Source organism: Astyanax mexicanus, chromosome 16 (genome assembly GCF_023375975.1).
Source record: "Astyanax mexicanus isolate ESR-SI-001 chromosome 16, AstMex3_surface, whole genome shotgun sequence".
In the NCBI taxonomy this organism is placed as follows: domain Eukaryota; kingdom Metazoa; phylum Chordata; class Actinopteri; order Characiformes; family Acestrorhamphidae; genus Astyanax; species Astyanax mexicanus.
In genome coordinates, this window is record NC_064423.1 from 27,507,125 (window position 1) to 27,528,290 (window position 21,166).

Consider the following 21,166-nt stretch of genomic DNA (forward strand, 5'->3'; position numbering starts at 1 on the left):
ATATGTTGGTTGGTGGGGAGCTCCAGCCAGTCTAAATGTGCATTAAAGGGCTCATATCATATATTTGTCTTGTAAAATGTCCCTCTGTGGCCTCTTTCTCTCTTAGAATTAAACGGACTGTATTTGTAACTATGCTGTTAAGAAGTTTAAGACACATTCATTTTAAGAATATTAGAATTGTATAGAGCTTCTAATCTGGGCTATAAGTGTTTTATTTTCTCAGTAAAACATAAATTCTCCCTAGGTTTTGGATGGAAACTTAAAATACTGGCCATTTTTTTAAAGAGCTCTAGAAAAGGCTAAGCTAACATATTCACTAATAATACATACAATGATAATGGACTGTTTATTAGTAGTTATTATTAGGTTTGTGGTTTGAAAACAAATAAAATATCACTGCTCACTGTATAGATCATGGAAACATGTTCAGAAAGCAGGTAAAGTGGTTCAAATCCATTCAAATTTCTCAATCTTTTTTAATGTGACCTATATTTGACATTGGTCTGAACTGCTCCTAAACTGTTGCGCATTCTCAAAAGAGTGATTCTTCACATGAACTTTCGATTTCCATGCCACAGGAGCTATTATACAGTTCAATTTGCAGACAGCTAGGCCTTATCACAAAGAAAGCATTCGAGTTTGCTGTAAAAAATGCACATTATTTGACCATGTCCACTTCTTTGGCTTTGGTATCCATGGTTTCTTTAACTTAACTTGTAATCTTTGTATTTTCCTGTGACACTGCAGGCCTGAAAACCTGAAAACCTTGCTGTCGTCCATTTTCTCTTCTTCTCATGTCATTATGTTCACATTTTCCATTTATAATCCACTCTGTCCTTGTGTGTTGGGAGTTGTGTTGGAGCAAGAACCAGAACCATTGGGGATTCCTGAAGACATGCTTGAAAACCACTGATTAAGAACAGCTTACAGTGTTAGCCAAGTAGCTTCCTGGATGAGGAATCAAATTTTGATTGATCTCCTGTGGACACAGCCTCTGACCATATTATCTTCTATAAAATGCTGTCATCTCAATGGTTCATTAGTTGCCGTAAATGCCTTACCACGCCTCCCTGCATCAGCTTAGATAACACTAACCTACTTTGTTCTTTGATCCTCACCTTATCTTAAAGGTGAACCCCCTTCAACTTCAGCCACTAAGGAGTCATGAGAAAAGTTCGGCAGGTCTGTCCCTGTGTTCACAGTCTCGGCCCATTTACTCGGCTGTGGTCCAGCTGTGGACGACACGGGCCAAGCTCACATTTGAGGGTTAGAAGGAACAAACCCGTGCAGGAGAGTCTTGGCAGTGGATTCTGTGTTGAGGTGATGGAAAGCGAGAAGCAGCTGCTATTTTAGTCCCACGCTCTCGAGAATGGTCCTACATTGAATGAAAGGAGATAAAAAACACATAGCAAGTAAAATGGAAAGAACAGCTTTCTAGGACTTCAGTATATTAGAACTATTTCATTCTAGAACTTCTTTCATTCATTCCATTGCTGTAGTGTTTACTTTCTATTCATCAAACACTGCAGAAGTCTTTGAAATCTAGAAATGTAAAGCAAACATTTCAAATTCTAGAACTCTGATATATTACTACTGTAGCATACAAGAACTCTAGTTTTATAGTACTCTAGCACTACAGAAATTGATATTTAAGAAATTGATTTGCCATTGTTACATTCAAGAACTCTGGATTTCTAATAGTTTTGCATTCTAGAACTTTGATAACACTCTAACTTTGTATTCCAGAACTTTGTAATTCTGGGAAAAAGTTGTGCTCTGATATATTACTACTGTAGCATACTATAGCTCTGGTTTTATAGTACTTTAGCACTACAGAAATTGATAACACTCTAACTTTGCATTCAAGAACTCTGAGATTCAAGCTATTCAGTAATCTTGAACTATTAGAATCTAGAAGTTTTGCCATTGTACCATTCTAGAACTCTGGATTTATAATAGTTTAGCATTCTAGCGCTTGATTATACTCTAACTTTGTATTCTACAACTCTGGCATTCTAGTCCTTTAATATTTTAGAACTACAGGGTTCTAGAACTTTGATGTTTTACTCCAGTAACATTCTAGAAAACTAGTTTTATAATACTTTACCATTCTAGAACTTTGATTTCAACTTTGTATTTCAGAACCTTTGCATTCTATGCATATTTGTAGAACTATATGTTTTCCAGAATTCATTTTTTATTATACTATACCATTCCAGAACTTTGATAACACTAACTTTTTATTCCAGAACCCTGGCCTTCTAGTCATTCCATTTTCTTACAACTATAGGATTCTAGAACTGTAGCATTCTAGAACTATGGTTTTATATTACCTTACCATTCCAGGACTTTGATAACACTCTTTAACAACTTTTTATTTTTATTCTACTATTGTACTTTTAATATTCTAGAACTATGTATTATGGTGTTCTAGAAATATATCATAAAAACCTTAACATTATAGTATATCAGCATTTAGAAACTTTTTTTAGGTGCACTGAGTAGAGTTGCTCAGTAGAATAGTATCAAAATTGGTGCAAGGAGCTGTAGTCTAATTGATTTTCCTCACAGTCAAGTGTGTGCTCTGCATTACCACTTTACGGTGGCCTCTGCAGAAGAATGCCGCCTGTTCATTTGCCGAAGGAAATCGTGACCGCACTCTGCCTGACACAGTTATCTGAAACGAAGGGTAATTTCATGGGCATCTGCAAGACTTCTTACCCTGAGCGTCTTTGCCCTGGAACAGCAGCCAGTGGTCTAACAAGATGCTATCTGCTCACTCTCTCCCCGTTCCCCACAGCAGGCCTGAATGAAGGCATGACGGCTTTTTCCCAGTGTACGGAATCGATAAGAATCGCAAAAACGAAATTGCACATACAAGTGTGTGCTGAAGTGGAAACAGAAGCCAGTGGAGATAAAATACAGTACCATTGGTCAAAAAAGCTGTGAACCCTTTCATATCTCTGGAAGTGTGAAGGAGAGATACGATCAGTGAGAAGATGGAGCTGACTGTCCTGTTTATACGTCCTTTAAATCACGGGGCCGTAAAAGCTGAAGGCTGGACCGTCCAGGAAACATTAAAGTCTTGACGGGAAGAACCGAGCTTCTAATATTTCCCTTCTTCTCACGAGGGGCCTCTCTCCACAGGCCTGCGTGAATGGATTCATTCTTCTCCCATGCACTTTCTTACCCACATTATTTACATTGTTGTTTCAAGTGTTCTAGAATGGAACTATTCTAGAGGTGGGGTATTCTAGTACTCACACTTGCATTGAGTTTTTTAATTTTGTAGGCTAGTATAGTAGACATTTAAGAACTCTGGCATTAAAGCTCTTTAATATTATATGACATATGATACTAGAACCCTTTATAGATAGCATTCTAGATTGATATGGCATTATAGTTCTTTATTCTAGACTTTAGCATTCTTAGAACGTTCACATTCTACTTGTTGCATTGTCTAACTCAGGTATTGCATTGTTTTAGCATTGCAGAACTTATTTTATACTGAAGCATTTATATTGTGCTAATCTAAAACTGCAGAAGACTTAGCATGCTTGTAATTTCCTATAATCCGCAGTTTCCAAACTATTTCATTGTAGTACTTAAGACCCTTGCCTTAAGCTCAAAAACTGCAGAGAGTGGAAAACTGCCCAGTGAAAAAAAAAGTAGGCTAATCTAATCTGGAACACAGAGACTTGGAGCCCAGTTTAGCTCTGCATGGAAGACTAGACAGTCTTCTGGCTAGCATTCTGGAATTGCTAATCTAGTATTCTGGAGCCACACCATTCTAGAACATGGCACTTCTTGGCACTTAACCCGAGACTGCTGAGGCTTCGTTCATTTATTGACACCTTCTATGGCCCTCTGCCCACCCCAGCTTTGCACCTCATGTGCTACAACACAATACACATTTTGATACAGTCCACAGTTGTTCTCTATAAAGCTGAGAAGACTTTCCAGTCGTTTACAGTGGAACACGTTTTTGGCCGCCGTTCAGCCTTTGCCTCTGTATTAATTGCAGGGCTAGCCTGGGCCCCACAGCTCAGCGTTCCAGACTAGATTAGCCACTATTCTTTCACCGGAGCCTATTTTTCATCTCTCTGCAGTCTTTCATGACAGCTTATCACATTCGGCCCATTAACACAGAGCATGATAAAGACGATCAGAGTCACTGGAGCGTGTAGTGAGCTGGATTTCCCACCATCAGATCACCCTGTGTGCTGATAGCCTTATCTTGGCCGTGTTACCAGTGTGAATTCCATACATTAAGTACTCTAATATGTGCCTTCAAAAGCTTTTTTGGGTTGTTGTTTTAAGCTGTGTCTAGGGATCGTGATAAATCTCTCCCTGAAGCAAGGACTCCATGCCAGATTCATCTGGCAAGGGATCCTTGTTACAGAATGGGAATGGCTTGTAGGTGAATGGTTTTGATCACTCGAGCACCTTGGACTGTAATCACTGGAAATTGCTTCCGAATGTTGTCTGCATCACCCCCATGTTCGCCCCCTTTCCTAAACTGTCTGGATTTTAGTGGTGGGCTTGTTTCTGGGAACTCAGTCTATACATTCCTGCGATGACTCTTGGCGTGGCCACTTGCAGTGTTTGGCCAGACTCAAGGCCTGGTCCAGTTTGTTAAAATGAGCTCTCAAGTTCTAAAAATGAGGTCCAGTCTTTAGCTTGGCCTTGCAATGCTTCGTTTTGTTATTCTTTAGTCGTGAGCACACCCAGACAGAACCGTGCTGAACTTGGCCCGGTACGTTCCGAAGAGCTCTAACAGCTCCGGAGTGTTTTTGGCTGTAGCTCTTAGTCCCTGGAGCTATGCTTCTCTAGCAGATCAAAAGAAAAGATGGTGGGCAGACTGGGCGCAGGTCCCACTGGCCCAGTCTCACGTTCTTCAGTCGTCGAGATTCTTTCAGCGTGAACAAGGCCCACCTCTGGACAGTTCTCCCTCCAAATGCCATCCTCATCCATTCCAGCAAGATCTCCAGTGGTCCAACGTCTTCTGTTTTTTGTTTATGGAGGGTTTTTACACCAAAGTATTCTGTATCCATTTTCTTTCTTCCTTTTAGAGCTTGCATTCAGATAGTTCCAGACACACTGTGGACCACAACCAATAGTATCCCAGACTCAGATGGCTGAGTCTCACTGGCCAAAAAACACTTTTCTCATGATGTGATGTTTATATTCACTCTAAATAAAGTTTGATCAAAGCTGTAGCCAATAGCACGGCAGTGCAGAAAAAGTAAGCCTGATGAATTGAGTTGAACCAGGGAGTGGGATATGGAAGTGTTCTAGAACGGTACAGCATACTTACATTGTGGTTTTCATCTTCCTGGCATAGAACTACTTTAACTTTTCCACTGAACTTTTGCAACAGAGATTACAGAATTCTGGCATTCTAGTCCTTTAATATTCAACAAAAATATAGGAATATAGATCTCTTATTTTGTTCTACTCTCTAACATTCTAAAACTCTGCTTTTACATTGCTTTAACATTCTAGAACTTCTATAACATTCCTTTTTGTATTCTAGTAATCTAGAATTACAGAACTCTGACATTCTAATCAGTTTATATTCTATAACTATAGGACTCTAGAATTCTGGTGTTTTACTACCCTAATATTCTAGATATCTGGTATTATTTTGTTTGCATTCTATGACCCTAAAACATGTAAACCTTGTATTCCAGTAATCTCGCATTTTAGAGCAGCGACATTCTAGTTATTTAATCTTTTAGGGTTTGTTTTTGGGATCTTTGTCCATATATTCCTACGACAATTCTTGAGGTGACCACTTGCAGTGTTTGGCCAGACCCAAGTCCTGGTCTAGCCTGTTAAAAAAATGTTCTCACTTCCAAACCTCACAGTAAGGTCCAGTTTTGGCCTTGCAATGATTGTAACTATTCCTTCAGCATGAACAAGGCTCCAAATGCCATCCTCATCCATTCCAGCAAGATCCCCAGTGGTCCAACGTCCTCTGTTTTTTTTTATGGAGGGTTTTTACACCAAAGTATTCTGTGTCCATTTTCTTTCTTCCTTTTAGAGCTTGCCTCTGGACAGTTCCAGACACACTTATGGACCATAACCAAGAGTATCCCAGTCTCAGATGGCTCAGTCTTACTGGCCAAAAACACTTTTCCCATGATGCGATGTTTATATTCACTCTGAATGCAGTTGATCAAAGCTGTAGCCAATAGCACGGCAGTGCAGAAAAAGTGAGCCTGACGAATTGAGATGAACCGGGGAGTGGGATATGGATGGACGCATCAGGACTGGAACTTGTTCCTCTATAGTCACAACCCTGCATTATTAATCAAATCCAGATGTGAGCAGGATGAGCCCGGCGGGTCGCCCCAGCTAGAGAACGACTCACATTCCAGCACTCAAATCATCCAGGAAAGATTGTCAGGTCAGGGGTGCACACGAGAGTGGAGAGGAGGAGAGGAGGAGAAGAGGAAGAAGAGAAGAAGGGAATGGGGAGGAGAGGAAAGGAGAGAGAATGGAAGGGGACGGGAAAGTTAAAGAAATACAGAGGAGGGGAGGCTTCTCTTTTTCTCTCTCTTTTCTTGACCTAGTTTCTTTCGCGCAGTTTTTTCCCCTTCTGTGGAATGAATGTGATTTACCTTTCTTTGTATTTTAGAAGGCAATATAGTCACGGACATTGAAAACGCATGTGTCTATTATTAGTTGGGTTTCTTTATGGTATGTGGAATGCCTGCTTCAATAAGCCTGTAAGGGACTTGCATGATAAAGTACAGAGCGAGTTAAAGTTTATTGTAAGTTTGAGAGAGGCTTTCGATGATACGGTGCTCAGCCCTTGCTGAGATTTGAACTTGTGATCTTTTCATACATGATAAGTGGCAGTTAGACTGTAGGATCACTCGAAAGCTGCGAAACTGCACTACAAAAAAAAACACAGTTCTGGATTTCATTTAAATTTCCATTTCTTTTTTAGGCACATAGTGGAGTGACTGTCTAACTGCAATCTTATCAAGAAGTTTAAATCACGTCATGATATTTCATGTCTGACAATAAGAAGGGTTCCTTCCATGTGATGAGGAGGCTTTACCTACAGATGTGAATAAACAGTAAACAAATTATGGGTGTGGGATTAAACATCGCAACCATTTACCTCATAGTAACAAGTTTCTGCGTTGTTGTAAGTTGACCTGTTTTTAATGAAATCAGGTCAAATCTGTGATCAGATTAGTCTCCAAGGACTGGCCGGATTTTGCAGCGTCCAGGTGATTTTAATCCGTGGTCAGTTTGTTTGACATGTGAAGCTCTGTTAATGAGATTAAACTCTCTCCGTTGTGGTCTGGCACAGGAACAAGGCTATTTGAAGAGATGTTCTCTGTTGGGCTTCACGCTTCATTCGTTCGTTTCCTCAAATCAAATTCCTCTGAGTCAAAATAGTCATGATACCTCCACAGCTCCTGTCTATGTAACCCTCGGCCATCAGGGTGCATGTTTATCATGGGAAAAGGCCGTTATTGACAGTTCCCAACTATTCCTTAGCCATTATATAGTTATCCTATTACAGGAGCATGAAAGAGACCCAGTGTGGGAGCAGTTCCAGACTGAGGTTTAGAATCGGAATGCACTGAAACAGGCATACACAGGGGCAGTGTGGTGTGGTGTGGAAGGAACTAAAATTGCAGTCATTCACTCTCTCACTCAATTCTTTTCTGCTCATCTGAGATTGATGAATGATTGTGAATCATAGTATCGTATCACTGCTTCCTTTGTAAATCATGGATTTTGGTATGTAATGAGAAAATGACACTCAGTCTTCAGCCAGTGGCTGTGGCTGCGGTTGATGAAATGTTGGAGTAGCTCTGTTTAAATATTATTTAAGACTTTAAGCCCTCATTTTATGGCTTAATATGCTATTTTGGCTACAAATGACACATTTTGCTAATTGGTCACATATGCCTCTTACTAGTTTCCGTTCATTCAGCAACATTCAGTTATGGGGTTAGGTGTGAATAGGTGAAGGGTTCAATATACTCAATATACTAGAAATTATTTAAGATTCTTAATCTGTTTAGAAAATCTTACCATATTCTATAAACCCTTTGTAAGATAACTTTCATCTCTCACATTTAATAAACAACAGTTAGACATATGGCCCTTATAGAGCTTTGAAAATATGCTGTACTAAAACATGGTACATTTATCTGCCTGTTTTTTCTTAGACCCCGAAAAATACATGATTTCACAGCTCAAGGGGGGCACAACTTTCTAGGTACCTACTTGCCAAGCATGAGGAGATCATTAGGTTAGATAATTTATCTTTTATCCAGGATTAATCTGATAATAAATCTAGAACTTAATGTAGTTAGAGAATTGTGTTGCAATTCTGTATTAACTGTATCATTACAGTTAGCTTTACTATAGTCTCAGACTCTACCCTCTTAAAAATGACGTGCTTAGACGAATCCAGTTCATTCCTACACTTTATTGTAAGCCAAAATGATCATATCAAGCATATACTCACCATTACACTGTTGACAACATGAGCATATTTGATGGAACTGTTCTTTTTTCTTAATGTAATGGAGAATCTAGCCCTTAATATCTTGTATACTCCCTAATTGAAGTGATTAAACTTTCCCAGATGGGGATTATGCACAGTTCTAGACTACACAGCATTCTTAGTGGATATTCACTAGTGAAAGTAATATGTAGGACTAGACTGGATGGTTTAATCATAAAAAAACTTATCAACATCAACAAATCATTATTGAGATTATTTTGTCTAATTTTACTCTTAGTAGAGATTCCGCTCACAGTGACTCTATTATGCTACTCTATTGCTATATGCTAGCTAATACATACACTACAATACAATACAATATAAATGCTGTGTTAGCAAATTACTAAGCAATACTAAGCTAATGTTAAAGATGTGTTTCAATTTTTGAGAACCATTCAAAACATGCTCTTAGTATCAGAAAATCCATGCTATGCTAATGCTAAAGCTTCTTTTCCATTATTATTCATAAAATTAAGATTTTCCCTAGGATTGACCCCTTCAAATATGCTGCACCCACGTTTCCACACTCATCACTGAATGTTGCTAATTGAGACTTGTAAGAAACTAGTAAGAGAAATATGTGACCAATTAGTAAAAACTGTCATTTGTTGCCAAAATAGCATAAAGCACTAAAATGAGGGTTTAAAGTCTTAAATAGTGTGTGAACAGAGCTTCTCCAACATTTTATCTGCCACAGCCACAGCCACTAGCTGAAGACAAAGAAAGCAGTGATACGACACTCTGATTCACAATCATTCATCAATCTCAGATGAGCACAAAAGAATTAAGTGACAGAGTGAATGACTGACTGCATTCTGCTGACATTGACTCTATTAAATAACATGTATAAATAAAAAATATTTATTTCATGCTGAATAAAAAGTTTGGCAACTATGGATAACTTAGCATATCTCAACATCTCAACATCTCTCTCTCTCTCTCTTACAGACTACCGGACTGGTCCTTGCTTCACTCAGGTCAACAATCAGATGTGCCAGGGCCAGCTGAGTGGTATCGTCTGCACCAAGACATTGTGTTGCGCCACCATTGGCCGAGCCTGGGGTCATCCTTGTGAGGTGTGTCCTGCCCAGCCGCATCCCTGCCGCAGAGGATTCATCCCCAACATCCGCAGTGGAGCCTGCCAAGGTCAGATATAATGTCCACTATAGACACACAGCTAGTCGAGTTAAAATCACACAAGAAAAAAAATAGCTTTAAAAAGCTGCACATGATTAAAACTTGGTTAGAGATGCTTTAGGAGGAGCCTTTCTTATTTATACCTCAGACATTTGGGTTGCTCTTGACTGTCGAAGTGATCACCATGGCCAGAATGAAGGCTGTAGATGCAGATGAACCTACAATAAGATATTAGCCATTTAACAGCTTTCTAGCAAGTTCAACCTCAAGAGCAGCCCACACGATTCACAAAGATTCACAAAGTATCTGGTGTGTGATGATTGCTTCTGGAACAATGTGCCTTGGACAGATATATCTAGATCTAAATCTTTTTTTTTGACAGTAGTGGTTTCCTCCTTGCATACCTCCCATGAAAATCTAACCTGTGCAGCCTGAATCATGAAATTTTGAAACAATTTATAGGGCTACTGCCAGATTAACATTCAGTCATCTAGTCATTCAGATTCAGTCCTTTACATTGTCATACTCATTCTTTCAGATTGTGAGCAGACTGCACATTTCTCAATGCTGCAGTCTAATCTAATCAGCCGAATGTCGAGCTGATAAGTATAAGGAATTGCATTTGTAACCACAACAGCAGCACATTCTTTCACTGTCTGCAAACAGCAGTAGCAGCCAGTGACACCTCATAGAGCACTCTGTAAAACAGCCCTAAACCACAGAAAGCAAACTCATAGAGAAGAAAATAGAGAGAAGAGAGTGCGAGTGAGAGAGATAAAGACATAAAGACAGTGAGCGAGAAAGAGAGAGAGTGAGAGTGAGAGATGTGAACTGAGTTTCACCTCGGCCACATCAACATTCCAGGCAGCATCTGAGCAAATAGCCGTCTCTCTTCCTTGTTGTCTGGCACAGTGACTGTCCAGACTAAGCAGTGAAGCAGTATCAATATGCGACACTCCACGTAGCAGTGACCTCTCTAAGGTAAACAGCGCTTTTCTTGCTTGGTCACGTCCAAATCAGAGCTATTTCTCCCCTTCTTTCAGCAGAGAAGGGTGTGGTTATTTAAATATGTAAAAATCTGAACTTGACTCAGGGTTTAGCCTCTTTCACAGATGCACTATTACCAGGACGAGCAGCAGTTATTAAATGGGAGGGGATAAACAAAAGTCTAAGCTTCTGAAATAGCAGGAAATTCCCAAGGCATTAGCATGGAGTATAGATTATTTTACAGCAATTAAAATATAATACATATACTATAATACAATACACTACAATACAATACATTTCAATATGCTATACTGGAAGACCTGTCACAGTAATTACATTATCGACTTATCATTCAATAAATGGATATGAACTCAATCATTTTAATAATCGTGATATTGTTCACTGTGTTTGCACTTACAAGATGCACATATATTGTAACTGTGGGCATGGCCACCGTGACCTGGCAGTGCAGAAGCACAGAGAGATACAGACACAGGGAGTGAATGAACTCAAAACAACCCTTTATTAGGGAAAATGCCCTCCATCAACACCCAAAACAAACTTAAAGAAACATAGTAACGGCCCAGTGTGGCTCTAGTTGCTTAACTGTAGTGTCTCTTAGGTTTGTGTTGCTTCAGTCTTCCTCTCACTGTCAGCGTATCTCTCGAGTGAAGGCTGAGGCAGGGTCTTTATGCCAGTCCAATGTGGGCCAGCTGGGACAGACCGGGCCGCATGCCATGGTATGAGGCGGACCCATTGGTCCCATGCCTCCGCACTTTACAACGTGTATATATGTATATATGTTGAAGAACCTACTATAAGCTACTTTGATTCAAGCTGGGAACTTTTTGCGGGTTCCAAAATTAGGTGTTTGAACAGGAATGGAAAGTTTATTGTCTTTAAAAGGGTGTAATTCCTTTGTTATGATATTATCATTATATTAGTGCCATTTATTAGTCTTGAATAGTCTTAAATCTTAAAATGCAAACAATATCATTTATCTCAATAATTTCTTGGACAACATATTGTTCACAAAAAAATGTTATTGTGACAGGCCTATATACTAGCTAATGCAAAACTTAGCAAATGCTGTTTTTCCGTTTTTTAGAACAATTAAACATGCTCTCAGAAAGTAGCAAAAAAATCTAAAACTAATAGCTAATTTGATACTAAGCACATGCTCAAGCTTCTTTTCCATTATTATTCATAAAAAACATAGCACACGCTCTCAGATTCAGAGACATTTGTTGGTATTTAAATGTACCTAAATAGCAAAATGGCTGAAATGCTATTCCTAATTCTCAGACGACCTCCTGAGGGTCTATATAGAGGTATATACCCCAAGGCTAGGAGATGTTAAGCTTTGGAATGCGTAGATGCCGGCTGATAGTGAAGTGTTTGTATGGACATGTTGGACTCGTGCCCTGAGGGTCAGTGCTGTCGCATTAATGACACAGCACAAGTGACAAAACCCTCCATTACTTTGGGCTAATTTGAGGGATTTACGTGCAGTGAAATGATCAAATAAGGAGATAACCTGCACGCTCCTTTAGCTTCAGCTCTGAGAGACAGCATCGCCTTGCCCTCAGAGCTTTTGTTTCCACGTCACCGCTTTGGCCAGGTTTGGCTGATTTCCAGACTGCATCTCAGAGCTCATAAAAAGCACTGTGAGACTCCATTAGATCCCACTGCTCAGTGACGAAGAAAAAGCCTTTAAAGTCAGTCAGATTCCTGTGGCTTTTTTCCAAACTCAAACCTGACCACTTTTAGACTGCTCTTAAAGGACTGCTAGGACACTTTTTAACCTAATCGACATCCTCTGCACAGCCTGATCTCGGGAGGAATTGGTACAGATGTGACTAAAGGACCATTTCCCAATTTTTACCATGTGTACTAAAGGTAGTAATACAATTATATATAGAAATATGCACAGATTACTGATACAACACAGATTTAAACAGAGAATGTTACAAAGAAACGTATTATCTGGCCCTATAGTTAAACTAAACTTAACCTAAAGCTAAACTTAACCTAACCGTTACCTTAACCCTGAACATAATCATGATATGATGTGAATTTTTTGAATGAATTCTGAATGAGTTCTCTAATGGAGAAAATCAGCATGAATGTAGCTGTAGCAACACTGCTTTCTCAATTCTTCTTCAGGTACATAGTAGCCGGAGTTGTATGTATATTGCCACTAGTTGAAGGGTTCTCTTTTTGAATTATATATATATATATATATATATATATATATATATATATACATACAACATAACATTACTGTTGTTTCTTTAGGTACATATAAATGTATATGTCCATATATGTAAGCATTCTATATGTACTTATTTATTAGACATACATAATACATAATAGAAGCCAATGGGCAGTTGCATGCATGAATTCCTTCATGCATCTCTAACTCACATCTACTTGGAAATTAAGCAGTCAATCTGTGATTTTTCTTTGAGAGATGGTGTAAATTTTTTATAGGGTACCAGAAAATCATTAAATCCTAAAAGTAAATGTAATCTAGGAACACTAGTGCGCTTTTTAATTTAACATTTATCTGCTAAATATGACGGGAGCAGTTGATTAGCACTAAAAACAGTGTAGATTTCTTTTCCTGTGTAAAATTGAAAACCTGCTGACTATAAAGTTACCAGAAATAACCAGTACTGCATTTATACAGTGCTTAAAAGTGGTCAAAACTCTACAAGAACAGTGTAGGCAAGATACTTTAATTTCTGCCCATTCCAAACACCTGTCACTTAGAATTTGCCTCATTTCATTCTTGTATAAATGTGTACTTTTTAAATCAATAGGTTTTCTGTTTTTCCTAAAGTCCCGGGTAGCTTCTAGCTCGCACACTGTAGTGACTGACAGCAGGTTACTGATGTAGTAGATAGAGGTTAATTTAAAACCAGTGAAGTGTTCCCCTAAAGTCAGTTAAATTCCAGAGGATTCTTCTTAACTCAAACCCCCTGACGGACTGCTGAGTATCAGCCTTTAGAGACAGTGCTTAAAGTCTGGCCCCAAAACCCAGGAGGAGTCTGCCTGGCCCGAGTACAAAGCATATACACACATCTGCGCTCAGAGCCGGAGGATTGCTCTCTGAGCGCCAGGCTTTGCCCACTCTCTCCAAGCTCTGCTTGATAATGCCAGCTCTTTCAGGTCTGTGTTAGGAGAGTGAGACAGGGACTACAGTCCTGGAGTTTACAGCAACACGACTCTTTATTAAGCAGCGGGGAATCCTCTTAGCCTTTTGGGAAGCCCTAATTTTTTTATATAAGGTGAATGTGTCATCTACACTGTCTGATAAAAAAAAAAGGTCACACACACTAATATTCCATTGGACTGCCTTTAGCCTTGATTGCGGCACGCATTCTCTGTGGCATTGTTTCGATAAGCTACTGCAGTGTCACAAGATTGTAACGTATTTCAATCCAGTGTTGCATTAATTTTTTACCAAGATCTTGCAGCATTGATGATGGTAGAGCCTGAACGCTGTGCAAGGCCCTCTCCACCCAACACATCCCAAAGATTCTCAATGAGGTTAAGATCTGGACTCTGTGGTGAACAATCTACGTGTGAAAATGATGATCTCATGCTCCCTGATCCACTCTTTCACTATTACATCCCCATAAATCCGGCCATTGTCATCTTGGAATATGCCCGTGTCATCAGGGAATAAAAAAATCCATTGATGGAATAACCTGGTCTATATTCAGTATATTCAGGTAGTCAGCTGACCTCATTCTTTCAGCACGTACTGTTGCTGAACCTAGACCTGACCCAACTGAAGCAACACCACATAATTTACTTGGATAAATCCAGGTGGAGACTTTTTTTTGAACATGCAGTGTATTTTTCATAATATACATCTATACTATATTATAGAAATATCAAGATGAATGGGCCAATAGACATGCTCCAAAATGAATTTTACATTGCATCCATTGAAAGTTAAGAGAGTGTTTTCCTTGCAAATGTGCAAAAAATTATCATGATATAGTTGTCATTTGTATTATATACACATTTTAATCTGAACAAGTTTTAATACTAGTCTTATTATACTGATTAGCTTTGGCTGGTTGGCAACACCCTACATTTAAGAAAGCTTATTAGAAAATGGAAAAGATTTAAAAATCTAGCCGTCAAATAGATTCACAAGTGAAACATTTGGTCACCCATCTTATAGGCCTTGTTTGCACCTGGTGTTAACATATGATGTGACTAGATCACAAGTAGTCAACGAGGCACATATAGTCAATATAGTCACATATACTGTATACTCTATCGGTGTTCAGTTGAATTAAGTTTTTTTGCTGAAACTGAAACATTTGTCTGAAAGTAAAATTCAGAATAACATATGTACTGTACACATTATTTGTTCAGACACAGCTTTTTGACATTATTTTGGCCAAATAATTACAATGTAGTTATCAAATGTTTGGTGCATCGCTAATGCTAGTCACTTTAATAATTCAGGTATATTACACAGGGAGTTCACAGCCATTTGAAATGCAACCAAACTTCTAAACAGACATGACTCTTTTAATCCATGTGCTTAAAACTAATCATTTGTGATCAGATCACAGAAGATGTTAATACTAGCTGTAAATCATCCATCTCCACACCAATTCCTCCCAAACCTTCCCGAGAAACTAAACTCTGACGCACATTTTCACTAAAGCCTAAAACAGTTTAATAACATCAGTGTCCTGCCCTTCAGATACCAGACTAAACCAATTCTCCCATTAAGAAGTTCAACAAAATTCTTCTTACAGCCCAGAATAAACAAAACGCTGCTAAACAAAAAGCCTAAGCTTCCGAGAGCTCAACCCAGGAGCTGAAGCTCAAGATCCTTCAAAAAGACTGCAGGTCCTCAGAGATGGCGATATGGAAATAGTGTGAGAGACAACCAGAAAGTTAGAAAAAGTAAAGAGAAAATAGGAGGAAGAATGTTTGATAATTAGAGAGAGAAAGAAAAAGAGAGTACGAGGGACAGATGAGAGAGAAGGAGAGAAAGAGATTGTGGTAATTAGAGGAGAAAGAGAGAGTACAAAAGGTAGATTAGAGAGAGAGACCGTTGTGGAAGGAGAAAGAGAGAGAGAGAGAGAAAATAGGTTAGGGGTTAAGTGAGTTAGAAATAAAACGAAAGGGAGAGATAGCAAAGAGTGAGGAAGTGGAAATATAAGCAAAAACAGTGAGAGTGAGCTAAAAAGAGAGAAATAAGAAAATGAGAGAGTGAAAAAATCGGAAAATGTAAGCGAGAGAAAGTCGAAAAGTAAGAGATTGAGAGAGAAAGGACAGAGGAATGAGAAAGAAGAAAAGAAGATGAGAGAGAATAAATAATAGAGAAAGCAAATGAGAGACAAAGGGGAGGGAGGGAAATCAGACAGTGGAAAAAAAATTGAGAGTCAGAAAAACAAAAACTGAGAGAAGAAAAAAGGGAGCAAAATGGTGAAAATGAGAGAGAGCGAGTTTGTAAGTAAAAGAGAATGTTTGAGAGAGAAAATCAGAGAAAGAAAGAGACAATAAGAAAAAAATGAAGAAAGAAAGACAGAAAGAAAGGTGTGATTGGGAAAGGACAAAGAAGAGAGAAAATAGGAGAGAGAGTGAGAGTATAAGTATAAGAGAGAGAAAGAAATGGGCTCCACCCAGATGGGGTCAGGGCCCGCACCGCTGCGCTGGCCAGTTGTGTTGGAGGGGAAATGGACGCTGCAGCAGCAGTGAGAGCATTTCCTCTCTGAACAAGCGTTCTACTCTTGTGAGCTTGAGCCTCTGCCAGGATTTCCAGGCTTTTTTCCACGGTCGAGTTCTCCGATTTAAAAAAAAGAAATCCCAGGAATTACACTTCAGCGTCTAATTTGAAACGGGGAAATCTTATTTTGGCTGCGGCTGTTTTCTCAGACTGAGTGCAGATAAACGGGTTTCTGAATGAAAGCTGAGAGTGAATTCACTGCAGCGCTGATGGTTTAGTCAGAATCAGAGGTGTTCCTTAATGCAGAAGATATCTTAATGACACTTAACACACAGAGCTCTCAGTGAAGATTCTTTACTAAAGACATGTAAAAAAAATCTGCCTGGATAGTGTTCAGGGTATAAAGCAGCATCAACGTAACATCAGCAATAAACATAACATCACTCAAAAATACCACCAACCTTCATATATGCTCAAATCTGTTGGGGTGCCAAAGCATTTGCATATTTCTTCTTTCCTTTCCTTTTTCAAAAAAAAACAAACAAAAAAACAACTAATCTTGCATAAATTGTTCATCTTTAAACCTTTTAGAGATCAGTTTATGTGTACGCACATCTATTATCTATTTACAGGTCCTAACACCTGATCAGGGGTGGCAAACTTTTGCATGCCTCCTTATACTGCATATGTGCAGTTTTCTATTAAAGAGTATACAGATTCAAAATATGCTGGTTTTCCAGCACATGTAAGAAATAATTGTTTGGGGAGTGCCTGACCGAAGTGTATGGGGGCGGGGCTTAGTATCTGAGGAGTACAGAGGAATGCAACAGCATCTATCAGCACCCATTATCTGTTGAACAGTGCTGTGATGATAGGACAGGTGGAGCTGGTTAAAATAACAAATCATGTCATTTGAATGGGGCGTCCATACGTTTTGCATATGAGGGGGTGTGTATGTGTTATGTCTGTATGGTAATTAAGCCCATTCTCGCTCTCTTGTAGATGTGGACGAGTGCCAGGCTATCCCTGGGCTGTGCGCTGGGGGCAACTGTATTAACACCGTAGGCTCGTATGAGTGTAAGTGTCCAGCAGGCCATCGACAGAGCGAGACCAACCAGAAATGTGAAGGTGAGCAACTTACACACACTTACACACACACACACACACACACACACACACTGTAACCAAGACGATATATCATTCCGCTGCTGATTTTTATAATGGCAGCTTTTCTACATAAAGAGATGGTCCCTGCCTAAGAGATTTCCTTTTCTATGGGGCACATCGTCATAATTCATTGCAAGAAGGGGCACCCTAGAAGACACTCAAATCACATTTTAGTTATGCTTTTTTTAATCGTTTAGGCTGACAATAATTAGCCTTGCCATTCACCCTAAAGCTCTCTTTTTTGTGCACCTTACTAAGTGTTTTAGTTTTGAGTGTTCTTTTCAAGTGAGATGCAATACAGAACAATGGCTGTGTAAAAATTAATATGTTTTTATTTTCATTCTTTGGAACCTCTCAGAAGTGGACCTTAAAAAAAGGACAACAAAATGTAGGACATGAGCTATGTAAAACCTATGGTGCTCATGTTACTTGTTTTTTTTTCCTATTTATAACAGGTTACGTTCAAGTTCCAGTAACCCTAGACCTTGATGATTCACATTAAAATCTAAAACATAAAAAAAATCACATGTATTTAGCACTTTTCCAGAGAAACAGATCAGGCTGGTTTACATTAGGGAAAAAAGACACAAACAGTTCTTCTGAGGTGTTTGGGTTGTCTGGGCTTGCCACAGATTTTCTTCCAAGGTTAACTTCATTGTTTGGAACTGTCGGAACATGAAAAACAATAGGACACTGTTTGTCTCAGCTACGTAGTAGGAAACAATTCAGTCATGTGCTGATCGTCAGCCTTCCCCAAATCCCCTATGTTGATCTGTTGATGAGCACACATTTATCAGATTTGGAAATCGAGCAAACACTGATTTGTTTCTTTGGCTTGTTGTGCAGCTCCACAGACATTCATTAGTCCAGAGATTTTAGATTTTTCCTCACTCTGGACCTAATTATGCTCCAAACTTCATACTTACATCATCAGTCTCAGAACAAAACTGTGATGTATATAATTCATAGGTAGCAAGGGCACACAGTGTTTGAGTTATAGTAGAGGTCACTTTTGGAAAATCTTCGGTCTGCTATACATGAGTAAGCGAGTGGGTGAGCAAGTGTGCAGATATGACTTGGCTTGTAGTAAATCATGTTATAAAATTGAGTAAATGTAAGTACTTGGCTTCTTTATGTGATAACATGCATAGCTAGACCTCAACTATCACAGTCAGGCAAACTCTGGGACTCTCGTCTCCCAGCATCGATATCATTAAGTTAACCCTTAACAGCCATAATCATGCTCCTGGTTCCATATGATTACTCCTGAATGAACAGAGGCTGCAGAAGAATCCAAGTCTTTGTCTGACTTTGTGGAGTCAACTGTTTTATCAAGGTCAGGAGGAGGTTGGAGTCTGAGGGTGGAGACAGAGAGAGAAATACAGTCAGACTTGCTTTCTTACTTTAACCCCATACACTCCAGGCTTATATATTAGTCTCATTCCCACAGCTGTTACCAAATTATAAGTTATAAAAAGGTTATGAGGAATTGGCGTCAACTAATTACCTATTATGGTTTAGTTTCAGACTGTATTTCAATGCCACTAATAAAGATCATTCTGAAGGTAATACAAAAAGGTTATTTAAATGATGTCATTGAAGATCCATATTGAAGCACCTCTTTGTAAAAGAGTTTTGATTAATGCAGCTCTGTTTAAAAGATGCCCTTAAAGCCTTTACAAAATGTTGGGCTGCATTTCAAAGAAACCACAAGGCTTTTTGGGTTGCCAGATCCTCTTAAGGGTTAAAAAACCCAGGTGGTTAAATGCAGGAATGGGGGCTGTGCTTACGTGAAACAGCTAAGCTAATTACAAGACAATGGTGAACTGCTTGTAGGTGCACATTATACTTCCCATTCCCCTTCTGGCACTTGACTGCCAGCAGCAGATATTAAAACTCTATTTTACAGCCATTAATGTGTGCAATGTTTCAAACAGCCATCAAAAACACACAAATACATAACAACATGTATAACATGGGGTGCTGAAAGATTAATGTGAGGACCACTAAAGTGAATGTAGAAAATAATTTATACACCGTAGGTGGAGTTCCTTTATAACTGACCGTATTTCACTAAAATGGTGACGGTGCAAAAAGCGGCACAGCGGTTGGTCTTGTTCACGTTAGCATTAGACTTCATTTTTTCCCCCGCTTTTGCTCTTTCATTCTCCTCACATAAATACAGGCTGCTGGAAACAGGCCAGCTGCTAACATCTGAACAAAGAAGCGTTTACATCTGGAATGGAAAGACCACAAATGGTGCTCTGGGAGTGTACAAGGACCTCCCCATGGCTTTGGTGCTCACATGCACAGGCTGTATAGACTTGTTGGTTGTAGGTTTATTGTCAGTATATGATTTTGACTGTGTCTGCTATTTAAATATACTTATTGACTGCATCTGCTGTTTATATATGCACTTTTACTTTGACTATATATTCCCTTATATATTCATTTTATTTACTTTTTGAGTATATACGGTTTATATTACTATACTCTTGTTAGAGCATGTTTGTTTTCTGCTGTATACTTATTGACTGTTTGCTTACTTTTTTGTCTATACACATTTTGGCCCTATATGGCCCTATACTCATTTTATCTATATATGCTTTCCGAACCCTTGTTCGCTGAAGAAGTGTAATGCATCATCACTCACATAGGAAATATATTATTAGTCCCATTTCCACAGTTTTTACCAAATGATAAGTTATAAAAAAGGTTATGAGGAATTGGCGTCAACTAATTACCTTTTATGGTTTAGTTTCTGACTGTATTTCAATGCCACTTATAAAGATCATTCTTAAAAATGAAGGTGATACAAAATGATGCATTACACTTCACATAGGAAAACCTCTACATCAGATGAGACACAGGAAACCTATGACAAATCTGTAATGATTTAGCATTTAGCATGATGCTAATTGAAGCATAAATTTCCCTAACTTTCTAGCAACTCTATCCTGTTAAAATAATTTTAAAATAAAGAAGCTTGATTAAATGACTACATTTGGGGTAACAGGCAAAAAAACTGTCTGGAGCATAATTAGGCCCAGAGTGAGGAAAAATCCTAAAATCTCTGGACTAATGAATGTCAGTAGAGCTGTACAACAAGCCAGAGAAACAAATCAGTATTTGCCCAATTTCCAAAGCTGATAAACGATAAACAGATCAACCCAGGGGATTTGAAAAGGCTGACAATAAAACTAAAAACTAAATGTAACATTTGGCCATTCAGTTCATTGTATTAACAACACTTATGTCACTATTTGGGGTTGTGAAGGAACTTAATCCTGACAGAAGCATATTTCCATATGTGGGATGTCGTTTAGACTAAAAGGACAGCGCAGACGCGCTGACTGCGTACTCTCCTGTGAGGTAGCACAGGCTGTTTGTCCAGGTGGCGGTCATTTCCTTTAGCATACAGTGTCTTTTCTGGCTAGTTTAAAGTCTGGGCTAGTTCACAGGAACATGTTTCTACTGCGTTTACTTAGCTGGACTTTTATCACTCCAGAGCAGCCTCTTATACCATCGTTGTTTGACGATAGTCAGGGTGAGGTTGACAAACTCTGTGATTGCCTAGCTCACTTAGTCTCACACACGCTTTTGAATTTTTTCAAAAAGCCCATATC

General features: G+C 38.9%; 1 protein-coding gene across 3 annotated transcripts in view; it reads left to right on the plus strand.

Annotated features, from left to right (window-relative positions):
- fbn2b (fibrillin 2b) overlaps positions 1–21,166 on the plus strand; it is a 98,103-nt gene that overhangs the window by 23,134 nt on the left and 53,803 nt on the right. For all 3 annotated transcript variants that reach the window (XM_022669855.2, XM_049465481.1, XM_049465480.1), the window contains exons 7-8: positions 9,491–9,688; positions 17,376–17,501. In XM_022669855.2, the coding sequence (XP_022525576.2) occupies positions 9,491–9,688; positions 17,376–17,501 (324 nt within the window). The remainder of the gene's footprint in view (positions 1–9,490; positions 9,689–17,375; positions 17,502–21,166) is intronic.